A 21,444-nucleotide genomic window follows, 5' to 3' on the forward strand; every position below is an offset into this window, starting at 1 on the left:
GATAATATCATAATTTTACACGTCATTTTTTTAATCTTAAAGATTTTTTTACATATACTAAATGATATATTCCTGACTAATGTCCAAATTACAATATAATCATAAATAATTCTCAACTACAGCTGGGAGCATCGAGCCTGTATTCCCAGTGACTTGGGAGGCTGAGGCAAGAGAATCACAAGTTCAAAGCCAGCCTCAGCAAAAGTGAGGCACTAAGCAACTCAGTGAGACCCTGTCTCTAAAAATAACTACAAAATAGGGCTGGGGATGTGGCTCAGTGGGTGAGTGCCCCTGAGCTTCAATTCCTGGTACCCCCCCAAAATAATAATAATAATAATAATAATAATAATAATAATAATAATAATAATAATAATTCTCAACTACAAATTCTATGTTTTGTTGGTTGGGGATTAAATTCACATCTTATTTTTATTCATAAAAAATTCTTATTGTGGATAAACAAGTGTCTTCATAAGAAGATGCTCATAATAAGATTTCATCTCACTCCAGTAAGAATGGCAGCCATTATGAAGTCAAACGATAACAAGTGCTGGAGAGGATGTGGGGAAAAAGGTACACTTGTGCATTGCTGGTGGGACTGCAAATTGGTGCAGCCAATTTGGAAAGCAGTATGGAGATTACTTGAAAAGCTGGGAATGGAATCACCATTTGACCCAGCTATTCCCCTTCTCGGACAATACCCAAAAGACCTAAAAAGAGAATACTACAGGGACACAGCTACATCAATGTTCATAGCAGCACAATTCACAATAGCTAGACTGTGGGGCCAACCTAGATGCCCTTCAAGAGATGAATGGATAAAAAAAGTGGCATTTATACACAATGGAATATTACTCAGCACTAAAAAAATAATAAAATCATGGCATTTGCAGGGAAATGGATGGAATTAGAGAAGATTATGCTAAGTGAAGTTAGCCAATCCCTAAAAACAAATGGCAAAAGTCTTCTTGGATATAAGGGGGGTGACTCAAAACACAGTAGTGAGGAAGAGCATGAGAAGAAGATTACCACTAAACAGGGAAGAGAGGTGGGAGGGAGAAGGGGAATTGCACTGAAGATGGAAGGAGACTCTCATATATATGATGGTGTGAGGAGGAAGAAAAAAGAGAAAGAGAAATGAGTTACAGTAGATTGGGTAGAGAGAGGTGATCGGAGGGGGCGGGGGGATAGGAGGGCAGCAGAATACAACAGACACTAGTATGGCTAAACGTGGCTGTATAACCAACGTGATCCTGCAATCTGTACACGTGGAAAAATGAGAATTCATGCCCCATTTGAATCAAATGTATGATGTGTCAAGATCATTGTATTGTCTCAAGCAACTAATAAAAATAAATAAAAAATAGAAATTAACAAATTTATTTTTAAAAAGTAAAAAAAAAAAGATTCTTGTTGTTATGCAAGGAGACAATCATTATTTTTTAGTCAGAGCAGGTTCTGAGGTACCAGCAATAGCCATGGTGAAATGACAGTCCTGACAGCCCCATGTAACAGCTTCTGCAACAGCCCTGAGTCCACAGATCCCCCGCCCCCTCACAGACGCGCCCTTCTTTGAATCGCAGAGCTGCTTTAAGTACTGTCAGTTAATTATGTCTGAGAAACAAACAACTACTCCAGATATAATGGGGAGACAAATAACATCAAAGTACTTCCCTCTCTGATTAATTAGGATTTGGTGCTATTCATAGCCACTCTGCCCATCAGCCCCAATGCTGAATATTGAAGGAGAAACTACTTTTTTTCTGTGATTTCCCCGACGATATTAACATTCCTATTTCTCCTCGTTATTCATTCAAATTTCCACAGCACTAAAGATCCCTCTCACTTAGCTGCCATTGGGGGATTATGGCTTTTGATATAGTTTGCCTATTGTACAGTACCTGGAAGAGTCCCTGAAGACTTACTGCATACCTGTAAATGGAGCTCCCCCAGCATGCCAAGGTGGAGACAGGCGGGACAGTAATTCAGTGTCAGGTTGAAAGCAGACTCCTCACTTCAAGAACTACACAGAAATATGCCATACAGGTCTCTGTCCCTGAGTGGTTCCAATAACCCCGGGTCTCTTCCACGTGGCCTCTCTTTTCCCTACTAAAACTATCTAAGAGTGTAGAAGGACCATAGTGCCCTACATCTGCCTCCACAACAACTCTCAGAACCCCCAGACTTGGACATCAACTTGTATATCAGCCTCAAAATAAAATTCCACAAGTGAAGACCTTAATATTTCCAGTGTTGATCCTGTTAAAATAGTGGATAAGCTGAAAAGTTATGTTCTAGATTTATACTCATTAACATAAATGATCACACTATCGCATTAAGAACATAAAAGCGTAACAGATTTTTAAAATTGACAAGTAGTCAATCAAAGTAACACATAAGACAGGCATTCATACTTGAATTATAGAAAAAGGAAATATTAAGAGAAAGAAAATGCAAGTATTATTGAATACATAATTATGAAGTGTTAACGGAAAGAGAAGGAACTAATTTCAACATAATCATATGTGCTGGTATTTGAATAAACTGGATTTCCTACATCTTTTTACTATTGTCATTGTTTTGCTTTGTCACCACTGCAGTCTTTGTTATGATTGTTTTTGCCACTAAAAAACATTGCTATTCCCTGGGAGTACCAACACTTGTAACTAAAACCAAGTAAAAAACAATATTTGGAAGACCAAGAGTGTTGAAAGGAACTCTTCCATTAAATGAGCAATCATCATACAGTAGATACTTTGTTCAAATATCCAACATCAGGACCACAGACGCTATTAAAGAAGAAAGAAAATTTACCTACCTGGGTCAGAAAAGAGTCAGCTATTGCACAATATGCAATAGAAATAGAAATAATCATATTGAAAGAAAAATATAGGGTCGATGACCCAGAAAAAGAAATAGAAGATATTTTTTATTTGAAAGTGCATAATGAAAATGCAAATAAAATATATTTAAAATATATTAATGATATGTTTCATGTTTAATGTATTAGTTATATATTGTATAGTCATATAAATGCATTAACTAAATATACAAATAAAAGCATGTTTTTGAAGTTATATTTGTTTTTTTTCACTTTACAAAATCATGAATAGAATATATGTTTTTGTGTGTGTGTGTGTGTTCCTGTTAGCATTAGTATGAATTCTACTTTATTTAAGGAAAGCAATTTCTGCTGCCTTCTGTCAATTTTTATTCTGCAAACTAACAGCTACTAAACATAATCTCTAATTAATGCAGAAATTTCAAAATAGAAGATAAAAATTTGGTTTGCCATAAGTATATACATTTAAATCCGTTCATCAATTTAGCTTAGAAAACCTTATTTCTTTGAAAGGGATATTCCTCTTTCCATTGCCAAATTCTAAAACATCTGGTTGTACAGGTACATTTTTTTGTTTATTTCTGGGAAATATTCTTCATTCTTCATGATAAAAATCATAGATCAAAGGAGAAGATCAATAATGAACAGAATATACCATGATTGTCAAACCCAAAAGCCTCTAAAGACTTCTCCACCCACCTCCTAAGTCTTCCCACTGACTGTATTCTCTGACAATATAAAGGTTCCTTTTGTTGTTATCTGAATTGTACTCCCTTGTTTTATCTTTTTGACTTTTTCCTCAAATCCACAGTTGCTTCAAAACAATGGTGTATCATAACTTCACTTAAATTACCTTGACAACACTGTTCTGCAGAGCTAGAGCAGGGAGAGATCTATAAAGGAGCCAAGGATTGCTTTCAGTAAGAAGTTGAAGTATGGGGGAAGGTGACAATTTGACACAGACCTACAGCCTTTAATTTTTCTTTATAGTAGCTTGATTTTTTTTTTCTGATGATGAGATTCAAACATGAATTCCAATTGTATTTCAGAACCCAGGCACGTATCCATTTCTACCTCGCCTATAGGACAAAGAGCAGGCACTTTACCTGACTTTCAGGTTTCCCTGCTGGGGCTGTCCATCATAAACGGAGAGAATGTCAAAATCCTCTTCAAGGGCGAAGGTGTGGAAGGACAGCTGTATCCGGTTGCGCTCCCCTGTGATAATGATCCAGGTGCAGTTAGCATAGTTGGGATAGCCATGCGGGAAGCCAGGGCTCTCGATGGTACCATTGGGTCCTTGGACTAAGCCTCCACAGTTCTGACCTGGGAGAAAAGCACAGAAAAGACTTATTGGTTTGGCCACCTTTAATCTGATTTTACAATTCTCCAACCATTTTCGGTCAATTTTATACTGACTTACTGCATGATTCCCATGCAAAATTATCAAATGATAAGCCACCCACACTCTGCTGGACCGCCCATTCATACGCCTCTGGGGAAAATGAGGATACTCTGGTGTGTAAGGTTCTGGTGATTCGGGAGAGTGAGGAGAAACTGGGGGTGGGGGCTGAGCTTGGGAAGCTGAGCAACTGTCTCCGCTCAGCCTCTGCTTGCTAAGATCGTGTTAGCAACTCTAGGATGCAGGTCCACTGAGGATGGTCAGACCTCAGGAGTAGTTCTTTATAAAATAGGTCCTTGAGTGAGTTATAGGCTCGGGCTTCCAATCAGGATGTTCAGCTGGAAGGACAGGTCAGGGGTCAGCCACACACAATCTTCCAATCTCATGCCAACTCTGGACAAACCAAAACCCCATCCCTCCTAGACACAGCCATTCATTTCTCCCTGCCACCCCGTCCTGTATCCACTGCCTTTGCTCAATGATTCTCGGCTTACATGTCCATCTGCCTCTCCTTTCAGGTGACCACTGCCTAGAGGAGCCCCCAGTGCTAGCTAGCAGCATCCCTGTGTGCTCAGCTTTTGGCCTTCAGTTTCTTCCAACAGTCATTCGGCTGGTGGTCACTCTGCACAGCAGCTGAGGCACCTCAGTGACAAAGAGCAGGCACTGAGATCAGGACACAGATTGTTCAAACTGCCCTGGTGGAACTTTGTTTCTTTTTTTTTTTTATTATTGTAAATATCACCATCATGTGAAAACAGGTTCACTCCTCTCAGATGATCACTATATCTAACAGGTTGGATGTGAGCTACTAAGTGGCTCCTGGAAACTGGGGTCTCTCCTTTCTTCTCCATCTGGCCACTTCCCACCAATGTGTTTTAAACAAATTTAAATATTTTGACACTATAAAAAGTGTCAAGAACATTTGCAAGGGACCTGGACATACTCGGATTATTTCATGCAGTGCAAGTCCTTGAACACAAGTATTATCCCAGCTTTCACTGTTGAACTGCAAACAGAAAAATTATTTCCAAATGCATTTTGCACTTAGAAAAAGGCTTTGCAATCGTAGGTCTCAGTGAGCTCAAATCGTTCACAGTAATATTATCAAATGCTTGGGGGAGTTTGCTAAATCTTAATAAAAAAGATTTAATGAAAGGGATTTATGAGTTTAAAACCAAAGAACTAATAAGAAGCCCATTTTCCACTAAATTTAAATCTAACAATAACACTGTAACAAGTAGATATTAAAGCTGTGGGGTTTTGAAAGGTCTTTAAAGAAAATAGCTTTTCTGGTTTATCTAGCAATTCTTACTTCACAGTAAATCAAAAAAAAATGAAGACTTGATTATAAATTGGAAAAAAGAAAAATTCAACAGAAAAATGTCAACTGGAAAGGAGTTGCTATTATAGATTCATCATTTTGAGCCAGATTATCAGAAGTTAAGATTTCTCCAAGGAAGAACATTAGGCTACATTTAGGGTGCCAGTCAACACAGTGCAGTTTGCAGAATGAATCACATTTGATCAGGACAGACTTTCCCAGGGGCCCTGTTAGGAATTTCAGGAGCTGTTCAAAAGTTCCTAGCAGGGTGACCCTCAGCCATGGCCACACTTTCTCATCAACCAAGAAGTTCTTGAAGTTTCTATGCCTAAAATAGTTTCTGATTCATTTGATCTCAACCAAGATAATCTTGAAAAAGAACAGAGTAGGAGCTCTTCTGCTACTTACTGCTGTCTCTGATTGTAATGCTACAGTAGCTACGGCAGGGTTTGAATGGAGCCAGTCAAGATGAACTGCCAATGGAACCTAAGAGAAAGTCCCAAACCCACCCCGCCTCAGATGCCAGATTTATGACAAAGCTACCCACTGCCTGGAAAGAGAAGGGGCTTCTCAACCCATGGTCCTGAGACAACCAGATTTCCAAGTGGGAAAGATGAACTCTGATTCTCATCTCACAATATATTCAAAGACCAATCCAAAATTGACTGTATACCTCAACATAAGACAATATAGAATACAGCAATATAAAATATTTTTTCACAGCTCCGTGCAAACATTTTTTTTTTAAATTGAGCACATAACGTAATGATCAAAGAGCAATGATTTAGCAGGAAATCCAAGAAAGGAGAACGTGTTGGCAACACACACACTTGAAGATGCCATATATACAAAGCAATGAATCAGCCTCATACTTTAGTAAGAGGAAGGCAACCCTATAGAGAAACACACAGGTAGCTAGAGATGCCAAACCAGAGAGGGACGTTTCTCATGTTGGAAAGAGACCTGCTCCTGAAGCAGAACCTCTTGAGATGTGCTCTGCCGGGGTCAGTTCCTCCTGCCTAAGGACCCATTCTGAAAGTATGAAGAAACAGCTTTTTCTGCAAAATGTAAAAATTAGCAATCTCCTTGACCTTTCTGAATGGAAGCAAACAGTCCTATCCTGCTTTACTCTGAGCAGATTTTGTTCCTCTAGAGAAGCAACGATTTGCTATCAAGTTAGTCAGTACATGGTCTATGTAAAGCATCACAATTTTTATTAGAATAATAATGAATGACAGGAACTACATTAAAGTAATGATTTGTCTAAACAACATTACTATAATAGTATTAACTAAAGGCACTCCGGGTAAGTGGCATTAGTGCTGAACCCAAACTAACATGGAACTGAAGAAATCCTCCTTAATAATAATTGCTTTGAAATTGTGGGTCAAGCACCGATATTATCTACATAATGTCCATGGTTCCTAATGCACTCATAAACATAATGGCCAATAACATTTTGAATTAAATGAGTCTCCAAACTGACAATTCCAAGATGGAAAGTAATAATAACGAATGAGCACACATTGGTTCATTTTCTTCACTGATAACACAATTAACTCAGGTATTATGCTAACATATATTCTAAATAAAGATTTCTTCCGTGGAATCAAGTAATATAAATGAGCATAACAAAGCCCTGAGTGTGTTCGCACTACATGTGACATCTGAGTAACCTCCCAGTTCATATGCAATTTTAAATAAATGCTGTCATGGGATCCACCCACAGACCCACCACGGGCAAAGCCAAGGTCGGGCTTTCCCCAAAAGTTGTGAGTGGAGGTGTCTACTGCCTCTCACGTGACCCCGTGTCCTCCCGTGCTGTGGCACGCGCCTGCCACGGAGGGCGCTGGAAGGTTCTGCAGGGCTTGGTCCTGGTGGTGCGCGCCTGCGCGATGCCCACCTTGTTCAGTCCTAAGGCGCGGTCAGCTCAGGGCCAGCGCGGTGGGCCGGGCGTCTCCCTGTAACTTGGCCCTCACCATGAACAGTCCGCGGTGGCAGGAAACGGAACGTGGGACACCGCCCTTGGAGCAGTCCCAGTGGGCGCAGGAGGGCCGCAGACCCCGGGGCAGGGAGAGGGGAACACAGAAGATGACCAGCGGCCAGGGAGCAGACAGGCCCTGGGCAAGCGAGTCAGCGACAGCAAGGGCTCCTGCAGGAGGGCAGCTGCTCCTGGCAGGAGAGAGCTCCAGGCATCCCTGAGGAGAGGGGAGGGAGGAGAGGGGAGGGCAGAGTAGGCACCTTGAGAGGGACAGAGGGGAGGGGAGGGGAGGGCAGAGTAGGCACCCTGAGGGGGGCGGAGGGGAGGGGAGGGGAGGGCAGAGTAGGCACCCTGAGGGGGGCGGAGGGGGGGGAGGGGAGGGGAGGGCAGAGTAGGCACCCTGATGGGGCCAGAGGGGAGGGCAGGTGGCAGAGAGGGGAGGGGAGGGGAAGGGAGGGAGGGGAGGGTAGATTAGGCCCCCTGAGGGGGCCAGAGGGGAGGGCAGGTGGCCCAGAGGGGAGGGGAGGGGAGGGGAGGTAGCCTAGAAGGGAAGGGAGGGGAGAGGAGGGAAAGCAGGTGGCCCTGAGGGGAGGGGAGGAGGGGGGAGGGGAGGGGAGAAGAGGAGGGAGGAGGGGGGGAGGGGAGGGGAGGAGGAGGAGGGTAGAGTAGGCACCCTGAAGGGAACAGAGTGGAGGGGAGGGGAGGGGAAGCAGATGCCCCTAAGGGGAAAGGAGGGGAGGGGAGAGGAGGGGTGGGGCCCTGAGGGGTTGGGCACCGCCCTGCTGTCCACCTAGCTACCCAAGGAGCCAGAGAAGGACCCCGCTCTGGGGCCCAGAGCCCTGAGAAGAGCAAGGGCAGGAGCTGCTGTAGGAAGCCAAAGCCCACTGCTCCCACCTTCGGGCAAGGCAGGAGGTCTAGAGGTCTGGTAGAACCCGCCCACACCCAGCTCCTGCTAAGACCCGGCCCACACTCAGTTCTTGCAGCTGGGACTGGAGCCTCTGCAGCCCCCCGGAATTCCTGTGAGTCCCTGAACCAGGGAAACTGGTACCCAGAAAGGTTAGCCAGACCCCCAGGATCCGAGAGGATTGATTGCTCCCTGGGGCAGACACCCAATGTTTCCACTCCTGGTGGTGAGGGGGAGACCCAGGGAGGTTTGCTTCCTAGCACTAGAGGAGGATTGCACCAGGGACTAGAGAGCTGCTGCTGCCAGCCGGTCTCAGCATCCCCCACCAACAGGAAGAGCAGAGCAATCCTGGGACACCCACCGCAGACTCCCAAGTGGACCTAGACTAACCCCCAGTTGCTGGAGTCCCCAATTTAGAGCTCTGCAACCCCACCCCCCCCCCAGGAGCACAGTTGGTCACTACCCACGCTGGGCCACCCACTGCACCAGGAGACTGGAAGGGCTCTTTTGCAACCTGCTGGCAGCTGAGAGAGGAGCACAAGGGTGAGGACTTAATACTCCCAGCCCTGGACCCAAGGTTAGGAATCCTGAAACAACTACCAGGATGAACATCCATTCCTGCAAACAGTGTCCAACACCTGGGCAGAAATCAGACCTCTATTTCTCACTAAGATTTTACATGTTTTATGTTTTGTTCTATTTTTATTCTTTTTCTTAACTTTTTTTCTTCATATATTTGAATCTATTTTTTTCATTCTTTTTAAAAAAAATTTAACTTAAAAAATCAATTTATTTTTTTCTGTACCAGGGATTGAACTCAGAGCACTGGACCACTAAGCCACATCCCTAGCCCTATTTTTATATTTTATTTACAGACAGGGGCTCACTAAGTTGAGTAGGGCCTCCTGGTTGCTGAGGCTGGCTTTGAACTCATGATCCTCCTGTCTCAGCCTCCTGAGCTGCAAGGATTAGAGGTGTGCACCACTGCGCCTGGCTCAAACATTTCATTGTATTTTATTACCTCTTTTCTATTATGTATGATTTCATGTGCATGTAGGTGAATGTGAGTCTTTGGGTGTGTTTGTACTCACATGTGGAGAGATGGAAAAAATATCTGTATGTGTGTATAATTTTACTTTCACATTTATTCCTTTTGTTCCTGCTTACTTCTTAGCCTTGATCTGTCTGAGGTGGGTCTAAATCCTATGTGGGTGCATGCTATTTAGATCTGACAGCGGCTGGATTGTCCATGCCTCTGTTCTCTGCCTTTTATCTCCCCTGGATCACACACTTTCTCTACTAACAACCAGAATTCCCTGTTCCCACATCCCCTGTTGCTTCCTGTAGACCTGTCATTCCTCTTCTCCTCAGCTGACAGCTGCTAACGAGCTATCATTTGATCATTAAAAAAACAAAGTTCAAACTTTCACTTTCCCACCCTACTTTCTCTGTGATTAAGAAACTATGACGGCACCAAACAGACTCATATGATTTCTGTAATGCATACCCTGTTTGTGCTGTGGTCATTAACCCAGCAGTGGCAGGGTAGATGTCTGAGGTTGAATCAGCCTGAGCTAGCCCACAGTTCTGTACTCCTGGTACTGATGTGAGATGATGGCAGCAGATATTAATGCCATGCCACCTGTCCCTGAAGAAGGGCTAGAAGTGACTGGGACACTTCAAGATCACAGAATAGAGATCCTACTACCAAAAAATACAATTCAGCCAAGCAACAGTGAATTCCACCCTAAGCATGATCTAGCCTCACCTGAGCCTAAACATTACTTCAGCTCATATCAAGGGAGACAAAGAATCCAAACCAAAAACCAGGCCCCAAGGAGGAAGAACCAGAACTTCAGCCCGCACACCTCAACATGTATGCATTTACCAAAAACAGAGAGAAAAGCTAGAATAAAAAGTAACTATACATGAAAGGACAGGTGTATGATAGGGAGGAGAATCCTTCTCAATTGATGTGCTGGAACAGTACTTCTGAAAACATAAGGAAGCAGGCAAACAAATCGCCTCCCCAAATTCTTACTCCCCCACAAAGAACCTCACAGATAGGGAAGTGGATGAAATTCCAGAGGAAATTACAAGAAACTTATCATTAAAATATTCTCTGAATTAAAAGAAGTTAAGAAATAAGTTAAGAGAGCAAATATAAACTATGAAATATAATTTTGATAAAGAAATAGAACTCTCAAAAAGAAATCAGTCACAACTCCTGAAAGTGAAAGACACACAGAAAGTTTTTAAAATAATTTGAAAGCATTGCCAACAGTGAAGATTGGGTAGAAAATAGAACTTCAGTACTTGAAGACAGAATCTCAGGCCTTGAAGACAGGGAACATGAATCTGAGTACACTGAATACAATATAAGAATAGAGCATGAACACAATATACAAGAAATCTGAAACTTCGGGATAGCATCAAGAGACCAATTCTGAGAATCACTGAGAGGGAAGAGAACATAGAGATACAAGCTAAAGGTGTTATGAACATTTTCCAAAGAGATAGTTACAGAAAACTTTTCTGGTATCAGAAATGAGAGGCATTCATATACAGGAGAAATAAAGGACCCCATATAGATCTTTCTAGAAGAGAAGTTCTCCAAGACACATCACAATCAAATTGTCTAAGAGAAAATAAGGAAAGAGTATTAAAAGCTACAAACTAATGAAGCAAATGAATGAGGTTTGGTTTTTACTTCTCAACTCAGACCTGATAAGCAAAAAGGATCTGGAATGAGATATTCAAGCTCTAAAAGAAAACAATTATCAGGCTGGGGATGTGGCTCAAGCGGTAGTGTCCTTGCCTGGCATGCGTGCAGCCCGGGTTTGATCCTCAGCACCACATACAAACAAAGATGTTGCTTCCGCTGAAAACTAAAAAATAAATATTAAAATTCATTCTCTCTCTCTCTCTCTCTCTCTCTCTCTCTCTCTCTCTCTCTCTCTCTCTCTCAGAAAAAAACAACAAAAAAAGAAAACAATTACCATCCAGCATTACTATCCCCAGCAAAGCTCTCCTTCATATTCTATGGGAAAATAAAATCTTTCCATGACAAGGTTAAATTAAAAGAATCTATGTCAACCAAGACAGCAATACAATAAATTCTAAAAGATGAACTGCACAGAGAAATCCAAAAACACACCCCAGAACTGCCAAATAGATGAAGATCAATAGAAGACTAATCATCTATATAAGGATCAAGATAGAGTTAAATACAACATAAAGTCAAAATGGCACTAAACCATGAACACTTATCCATAATAACTCTGCATGTAACTCCCCTATTAATGGTCATAGAGTAGCAGAGTGGGTCAAAAAAAAAAAAAAACCTAGAACTCTATGCTGCATCTTCAAGAGACTCATAGACGAAGACACCGACAGACTGAAGGTAAATAATGGAAAAGGTATTCCATGGAAATGGAATTAATAAACCACCTGAATAAGCTATTCTCCTGTTCTACAAAGTCGATTTCATATATGCCCCCAATTCAGCACACTCAATTACATTAAAATATACTTCTTAACATTAAACCCCAGATAGTCCCCAATATGATAATACTGGGTGACTTTAACACACTCCTATGATCAATAGACAGGTTATAAAAGCATAAATTCAATACAGATATGTCCAATGTAAATAATTGTATAAATCAAATGAACTTAATAGACATCTACAGAATATTTCATCCCCAAAAACTTGGATTTACATTTTTCTCAGCTGTTCATGGTCTACTTTCCAAAGTAGACCATATTCTAGGTCACCATGTACGATTTAGAAAATTAGAAATATATATATTTTAAATATAATTCCACGCATCCTATCAGATCATAATGAAAAGTAACTAGAAAGCAAGAAAAATAATAGAAAGCACATAAGCACGTGAAGATTAAATAATACTCTTTTAAATGAAGAGTGTGTCAGAAAAGGACTAATATAAGAAATTCTTGGAAACAAATGAAAACAATGATACAACATGTTGAAATCTCTGGGACTGTATGAAATCAGTTCTATGAGCAAAATTTATTGCACTAAGAACCTACATTAAAAACTGGAGAGATATCAAATAAATAAGCTTATGCTCCACCTCAAGGCCCTAAAAAAGAAGTACAAACTAAACCCCAAATCAGTAGAAGACAGAAAAAAGTAAAAATCAGAGCTAAAATCAATGAAATTGAGAATAAAAAAAAGCAATACAGGGGATCAATTCAACAAAGAGTTAGTAGTTTGAAAAGATACAGAAGATAATTAAACCTCTAACCAAACCAACCAAAAGAAAGAGAGGAAGGACTTAAGTTAACAAAGTTAGAGATGAAAAAGGAGAAATCACCAGACACCTCTGTTCAGAGTATCATAGGACATTATTCTGAAAATTTATCTACAAAATCTAGAAGACATTGACAAATTTCTAGACACATGCAACATGCCCAAACTGAACCACGAAGATATAGAAAGTCTAAACAGACCAATATCAAGTAATGAAATTGGAACAGCAATTAAAATAAATAAAATATTGTACAGAAATTCAATGGAATATTATTCATCTTTAAAGAATGAGATTATGGCATTTGCTGGTAAATGGATGGAGTTGGAGAATAGCATGCTAAGCAAAATAAGCCAATCCCCCCAAATCAAAGCCTGAATATTTTTTCTGATATGTGGATGCTAATTTGCAATAAGGGGGTGGCACTAGGTTACTTTAGATTAGGTAGAGGGGAGCAAAGGGTGGAGGGGATATGGGGGTACAAAGGACAGTAGAAGGAAACAAATTATTACCTTATGTACATATATGAGTGTGTGACCAATGTGATTCTACATGTTACAGTCAGAAACAAAAGAAAGTTTACCCCATTGTTGTATGATATGTCAAAGTGCATAAATGCTTTCTACTGTCATGTAAAACTAATTAAAACAAATTTAAATTAAAAACAAAAAACAAAAACAAAAACTTCCAAGAAAGAAAAGCCCAGGATCAGATGGATGCTCAATTGAGTTACTACCAGACATGTAAAGAAGAGCTAATAGCAGTCTTTTCAATTATTTCATGAAATTGATAGGGAAGGAACACTACCAAATACATTCTATGAAACCAGTGGATCCCTGATACAAAAACCAGACAAACTTATGGGAAAGAAAACTACAGACCAGTCCACCTGATGAATAAAAAAAATATCTTAATGAGATATTGGCTAACTGCATTCAAAAACACAGCAAGAAGATAATAAACCACAATCAAGTGAGTTTCATCCCGGGGATGCAAGGTTCACTCAACATACACAAACTAATACATGTAATTGACCACTAAAATATAATTAAGAACAAGAATCATATGATAATTTCAATAGATGCAGAAAAGGCCTTTGATAAAATACAGCACCCATTCTTATTAAAATACTGGAGAAACTTGGGATAGAAGGAATTTATCTTCACATTATAAAGGCTGTATATGACAAACCCAAGGCCAACATAGTAGAGAATGCAGATAAACTGAAAGCATGAAAGCATTTCCACTAACATCAGGAACAAGGTAGAGATGTGCACTCTCACCACTTCTACTCAATATAGTTCCTGAAGCTCTGGAATGTTCATAATTACAATGATCTGTGAATTAAAGAATGACCTAAATGAGCAAATGCAGGCAAAAATTGATCACTCCAACAAAGAGATAAGGGAGCAAATATAGGTAGCAAAAGTTTACTTCAAGAAAGAGATAGAGGGCTGGGATTGTGGCTCAGTGGTAGAGCACTCGCCTAGCACAGGTGGGACCCAGGTTTGATCCTCAGCACCACATAAAAATAAAGGCCTTGTGTTGTGTCCATCTACACCTAAAAAATAAATATTTTTAAAAAGAAAAAGATAGAAGAGTCTAAAAAACAAAAAAAAAATCAGAAATCCTTGAAATGAAGGAAACAATAAACCAAATAAAAACTCAATTAAAAGCATCACCAACAGACTAGATCACGTGGAAGACAGAATGTCAAGTAATGAACACAAAGTACACAATCTGGAAAATAAAGTTGACCACACAGTGAGGATGGTAAGAAATGATGAACAGAACATCCAAGAATTATGGGACAGCATCAAAAGACCAAATCTAAGAGTTACTGGGATAGAGGAAGGCACAGAGATTCAAAGGAACACACAATTTATTTAATGGGATAATTTCAGAAAATTTCCCAAACATGAAAAATGAATTGGAGAATCAAATACAAGAGGCTTATAGGACACAAAATGTACAAAATTACAACAGATCTACACCAAGGCACATTATAATAAAAATGCCTAGCACACAATAAAGATAGAGTCTTCATATCTTAGAAGATTTTTCAACCCAGATCCTCAAAGCCAGGAGATACTGGAATGACATCTACCAAGCTCTGAAAGAAAATGAGTGCCAACCAAGAATCTTATGTCCAGCAAATTTAAGCTTCAGAGTTGATGACAAAATAAAAATCCTTTATGATAAACAAAAGTTAAAAGAATTTCCAGTAAGAAAGCCAGCACTACAGAGCAAAATATTCCAGGAGGAGGAATTGAAAAACAACAACGAAAATCAACAAAGGAAGGAACTACACTAAAGGAAAGGCCAATCAAAATAAGACATCCAGACTTTTTCAAAGGAAAAAGCAAGTTATGTTAGAAACCAAAAAATAACCCAAAATATCTGGGAATACAAATCACATTTCAATAATAACCCAGAATGTGAATGTCCTAAACTCATCAATTAAAAGACTCACATTAACAGACTGGATTAAAAAAAAAAATAGATCCAACAACATACTGCTTTTTAGAGACTCGTCTCACAGGAAAAGACATCCACAGACTGAAGGTGAAAGGATGCAGAAAATACACCACTTACATTGGCCATGTTAACAAGTACGGGTTTCCATGTCATATCAGGTAAACTGGACTTCAAACCAAAGCTAGTGAAAAAGGATAAAGAAGGACATTTTATACTTCTTAAGAGATTCATACATCCACAAAATCTAACAATCATAAATATCTATTCCCCAAACAATGGGGTATCTATGTGTCAAACAAACTCTTCTCAAATACAAAAACCAAATACACCACAATGCAATAATACTGGGTGACTTTAATACACCTTTCTCAGCACTGGATAGATCTTCCAAGAAAAACTAAACAAAGAAACTATAGAACTCAATAATACAATCAATAAGTTGGACTTATAAACATATAGAGAATATTCCATTCATCCAAGAGCAAATACACTTTCCTCTCAGCAGCACATGGATCCTTCTCCAAAATAGATCATATGTTGTACCTCAGAGCAAGTCTTAGAAAATACAAAAAAAAAAATAGAGATACTATCCTGCATTCTATCTGACCATAATGGAATGAAATTAGAAATCAATGATAAAATTAAAGAGAGAAGCTATTCCAACACCTGGAGACTAAACAATATGTTACTGAATGACACATGAATAACAAAAGACATCAGGGAGGAGATAAAAAATTATTAGAGGTCAATGAGAACTCTGATACAACTTATAAAAATCTCTGGAACATAATGAAGACAGTGCTCAGAGGAAAGTTCATTTCATGGAGTTTATTCAGGAAAAGAAGAAAAAGGCAACAAATAAACAACTTGGCATTACAGCTCAAAGCCCTAGAAAAAGAAGAAGAAATGAACATCAAACATAGTAGAAGACAGGAAATAATTAAAATCAGGGCAGAAATCAATGAAATTGAAACTAAAGAAATAATCAAAAAACTGACAAAATAGGGAGGAACCCTTCCAAACTCATTCTACAAAGCTAGTGTCATCCTGATACCAAAATCAGGCAGAGACATATCAAAGAAAGAAAATTTCATACCAATATCCTTGATGCATTGATGCAAAAATTCTCAATAAAATTCTGGCAAATTGCATATAAAAACATATGAAAAAAAAGTGGACCATGATCAAGTGTGTTCATTCCAGGCATGCAAGTTTGGTTCAATATACATAAATCAATAAATATAATTCATCACATCAATAAACCTAAAGATAAGAATCATATGATTATATCAACTGATCCAGAGAAAGCATTTGACAAAATACAGCACCCATATTTGCTCAAAACACTAGAAAATTTAGGGATAGTAGGAACGTACCTCAACATTGTAAAGCTATCTATGCTAAACCAAAGGCCAACATCATTTTAAATGGAGAAAAAATGGAAGCATTCCCTCTAAAAACTAGAACAAGACAAGGATGACCTTTTTCACCACTTCTATTCAACATAATCCTTGAAATTCTAGCCAGAGAAATTAGACAAAAATGTTGAAGAGATATGAATTGGAAAACAAGAACTCAAACTATCACTATTTGCCAATGACTTGATTCTACACTTAGAGAATCCAAAAACTCTACCAGAAAAATTCTAGAATTAATAATAAATTATCAGAATATAACATCAATACCCATAAATCAAATGCATTTCTTTACATCAGTGATGAATCCTTTGAAAGAGAAATTAGAAACTATCCCATTCACAATAGCCTCAAAAAAAAAATACTTGGGAATCAACTTCTATTGTAGAAAGACTTCAACAATAAGAACTACAGAACACAAAAGAAAGAATTTGAAGGTCTTCTAAAGATGGAAAGATCTCCCATGCTTTGGATAGTCAAAATTAATATTGTCAAAATGGCCAAACTACCCAAAGTCCTATACAGATTCAATGTGATTACAATTAAAATTCCAATGTCATTTCTTATAGAAATAGAAAAGGCAATCATGAAATTTATTTGGAAAAATAAGAGGCACAGAATAGATAAAGCAATCCTTAGTAAGAAGAGTGGAGCAGGGGGCATCACAATACTAGACCTTAAACTATACTACAAAGCTATTTGCACCAAAATAGACAAAGTAGACCAAGGGTTCAGAATAGAAAACACAGAGACAAACCCACATAAATACAGTTATCTCATACTAGATAAAGGCACCAAAAGCATACAGTTGACAAAAGATTGCCTCATCAACAAATGGTGCTGGGAGAACTGGAAATCCTTATGTAGCAAAATGAAAATAAACCCCTATCTCTCACCATGCACAAAACTCAATTCAAAGTGGATCGAGGACCTAGGGATTTGTCCAGAGACGCTGCACCTAATAGAGGAAAAAGTAGGCTCAAATCTTCATCATGTGGGATTAGGCCTGGACTTCTTTAACAAGACTCCTAAAGCACAAGAAATAAAATCAAATATTAGTAAATGGGATGGACTCAAAGTAAAAAGATTCTTCTCAGCGAAAGAAACAATCAATGAGGAGAGCAGGGAGCCTACATTTTGAGAGCAAATTTTTGCCATGCACATGTCAGGTAGAGCACCAATCTCCAGATATAAAGAACTCAAAAAACTTAACACCAGAAAAACAAATAACCCAATCGATAAATGGGCTAAGGAGCTGAAGAGACACTTCTCAGAATAAGATATACAACCAGTCAATAACTATATGAAAAAAATATACAATAGTTGTTTCTCTAGCAATTAGAGAAATGCAAATCAAAACTACTCTAAGATTTCATCTCACTCCAGTCAGAATGGCAGCTATTAAGAATACAAACAAAAATAAATACTGGCGAGGATGTGGGAAAGAGGCACAGTCATACATTGCTGGTGGGACTGCAAATTGGTGCAACCAATCTGGAAAGTAATATGGATATTCCTTAGAAAACTTGGAATGGAACCACCATGTGACCCTGATATCCCCATCCTCGGTCTATGCCCAAAGTACTTAAAATCAACATAGTAATGCAGCCACATCAATGTTCATAGCAGCTCAACTCACAATAGTTAAACTGTGGAACCAACCTAGATGCCCTTTAATAGATGAATGAGTGAATAAAGAAACTATGGTATATGTACACAATTGAATATAACTCAGCATTAAAAGAGAATAAAATTATGGCCTTGAGTTAAATGGATGGAGTTGGAGAATATCATGCTAAGCAAAGTAAGCCAATCCCCCAAAACCAAAGACCAAATGTTCTCTCTGATAAGTGGATGACGATTCATAACAGGGAGTGGGGAGGCAAGGGAAAAATGGAGGAACTTTGACTGGGAAAATGGGGAGTGAGGGTAGGGAGGGTGCATGGGGGCATGAAAAATGGTGGAAGGAAAGATGGTGGAATGAGATGGACATCATTTCCCCAGGTACATGTTTGACTGCACATGTTGGAGTGATGCTACATTGTATACACCCAGAGAAATTTGAAGTTATGCTGCAATTGTGTATAATGAATCGAAATGCTGTCATATGTATCTAATAAAAATAAATAAATTGATAAAAAAGAATTACCATGTTTGCTGATGACATGATCCTACATATGGAAGACCCCAAAATTCCACCAGAAGAGTCAGAGAACTGATAAATGAATTTAGCAAAGTATTAGGATACAAGGGTCAACACTCATAAATCAATAGTCTTTCAATACTCCAACAGCTGTTCAGCTGACAAAGAAAAACCATCCCCTTCACAATATCCTCCAACAGTAACAATAACAAAAAAATTCCTGGGAACTAATCTAACCAAAAAAGTGAAAGATCTTTAGAATAAAAACTATAGAACATTGAAGAAATAAATTGAAGACGACTTTAGAAGTTGGAAAGAGGCCCCATTCTCCTAGGTAGGCAGAATTAATTTTGCCAAAATGGTCATACTACCTAAGGTGCTCTACAGATTAAATGCAATCCCCATCGAAACACCAGTGGCATTCGTCTCAAGACTAGAAAAAAAATTATTAAATTCATTTGTAAAATTAAGAGACCCCAAATAATCAAAGCATTCTGAATAAGAAAGGTGATGGAGGAGGTAACACATAGTTCATCTCTAATAATAGGTCAGAGCTATAGTGACAAAGACAGCATGGTGTCATCATCTAAGTAGGACATGAAGACAAGTGGGATAGAATGGAAGATGCAGCTAAAATCTGCACAGTTAGAACTATCAGATACTTAATAAAGGTGCCAAAAATATGTGTTGGAGAAAAGACAGCCTTTTAACAAATATTGCTTGGAAAAATGATGTCTACATGTTGAAGAATGAATCTAGATCCCTCTCCGTTTCCCTGCACAAAAGTCCAATCAATCAAAGTGGATCAAAACTTAGGAATCAGACATAAAACTTTACAACTGCTAGGAGAAACCACAGGGTCAGCACTCCATCATGAAGGTGCTGGCACCAAGTTCCTCAACCCCTACAGTCCAAGAAATAAAACCAGAACCAGAAAGTGTGAAAACATTAAATCAAAAAGCTTCTGCACAGCAAAGGAAGCAATTAAGAGCATGAAGAGAGAGCCTACAGATTGGGGGGAAATCTTTGCCACCTACTCATCTGGCAGAGAGTTAGTGTCCAGAATATATGAAGAACTCAGAAGTCTCAATGCCAAAAACAAACAAAAAACACCCAATCAGTAAATGGACAAAAGAACTAAAAAAGAAGAACCACAAGTGGAGATATATATATATATATATATATATATATATATATATATATATATATATAACTCTCTAGTGAAAAAGCAAATGCTAATCCAAACTACACTAAGATTATATCTCACTGTATTCAGAATGGAAATTTTCAAGAATACAAATAATAATAAATGATGGCTAGGAGATGGGAGAAAAGTACACTGATACCTTGTTGGTGGATCGGTCCATTAGTGCAACCACTTTGGAAAGCAGTGTGGAGATTACTCATAACATTAGGAATGTACCCACCATATGGCCCAGTTATCCCTCTCCTCAATATTTATCTAAAAGAACTAAAATTGGTGTATCATAGAGGTACAGCCATTACAATGTTTATAACAGCATAATTCACAATAGTCTGATTATGGAATCAACCGAGCGAGATGCCTGTCAATAGATAAATGGATCAGAAAACGTACATACACACAGTGGGTTTTACTCAGCCACCCAGAAGAATGAAATAATGGCATTTGCAGCAAATGGACAAACATGGATGAAACCATGTGAGTGAAATTAGCCACTCTCAGAAAATCAAGGGTCAAATGTTCTTTCATGGGTGGAAATTAGAGCCAAATAAGGGAAAGTTGGCAGGAGGAGGCAGTCAGGTATCACAAAGCTCTGGGGAAGATTAGTGAGTAGAAGTAGGGGAATGAGAAGAGGGAAGAGGGAGGAAAGGGCAAGACATGGGGTGATCTGACAGAATTGAATCACATGCGTACAGAAGTGCAGCCAAGGGATGTCTCCTCTGGGCATGGAGAAAGCCCCCATCTAAATAAATAAATAAAGGGGTGAAAGAAGTTCAGTAGAGAGAAGAGGGGAACAAGGAGAAGAGACAGGGGAGGGGAATGGGAACTGAAATAAAATTCCTTGTATGTAAAATTATGTCAGAAGGAACCCAAATACCATATATATATATGTTTTTAAAAATGAGGTATTAGCCTGAAATATGAAAAAAAAGGCAAGCAGATGATTTCAACTACAAACTTAAATACTACAAACATAATACTATTTTCATATGTTGCTCCACGTGAATCTCTTGTAAGTACCTTTGTGGAAGGTATATTTCCTCAGGCAACAAAATAGCTGTGGTGTTTCAGGGATATTTTTACTATTTCAGTTAAAGTTGATTTATTGATCTCCAGGAGGATGGCGGGCCAGAGGGAGGCAGCATTCTGAGTCGCTCGGTGATCCAGATCTCACCTAGTCGGAATACTGCACCTTGGAGAGTGTCAGAGGACCCCTAACAGCTGCTTCCTGCAGAAATCACCAGCACTATGACCCGTGCTCGGCAGGGCCTCCAGACTCCCAGCTCCACACCAAAGGCCGGAAGTTCTAGCCAACAGGCCTCAGGGCGCCTTAGCAGAATCACCTGTCAGCCCTCTGCAGAGCTCCCGGGCTTCGCTCTGCTCACACACAGGTCACTCAGCTGCTACCTACCCACAGAACAACGCCATCGCCGGCCTCCCGACCTCACCAGACACCCTGGTGCTGAAGCAGACCGCCTCC

At 39.3% G+C, this 21,444-nt stretch overlaps 1 protein-coding gene across 2 annotated transcripts in view; it reads right to left on the minus strand.

Moving 5' to 3' along the window:
• The window catches only part of Csmd1 (CUB and Sushi multiple domains 1), a 1,629,066-nt gene that overhangs the window by 1,308,553 nt on the left and 299,069 nt on the right, over window positions 1-21,444 (minus strand). For both annotated transcript variants that reach the window (XM_040292009.2, XM_040292008.2), the window contains exon 2: window positions 3,949-4,165. In XM_040292009.2, the coding sequence (XP_040147943.1) occupies window positions 3,949-4,165 (217 nt within the window). The remainder of the gene's footprint in view (window positions 1-3,948; window positions 4,166-21,444) is intronic.

The sequence above is a fragment of the Ictidomys tridecemlineatus genome, chromosome 14 (genome assembly GCF_052094955.1).
Source record: "Ictidomys tridecemlineatus isolate mIctTri1 chromosome 14, mIctTri1.hap1, whole genome shotgun sequence".
In the NCBI taxonomy this organism is placed as follows: domain Eukaryota; kingdom Metazoa; phylum Chordata; class Mammalia; order Rodentia; family Sciuridae; genus Ictidomys; species Ictidomys tridecemlineatus.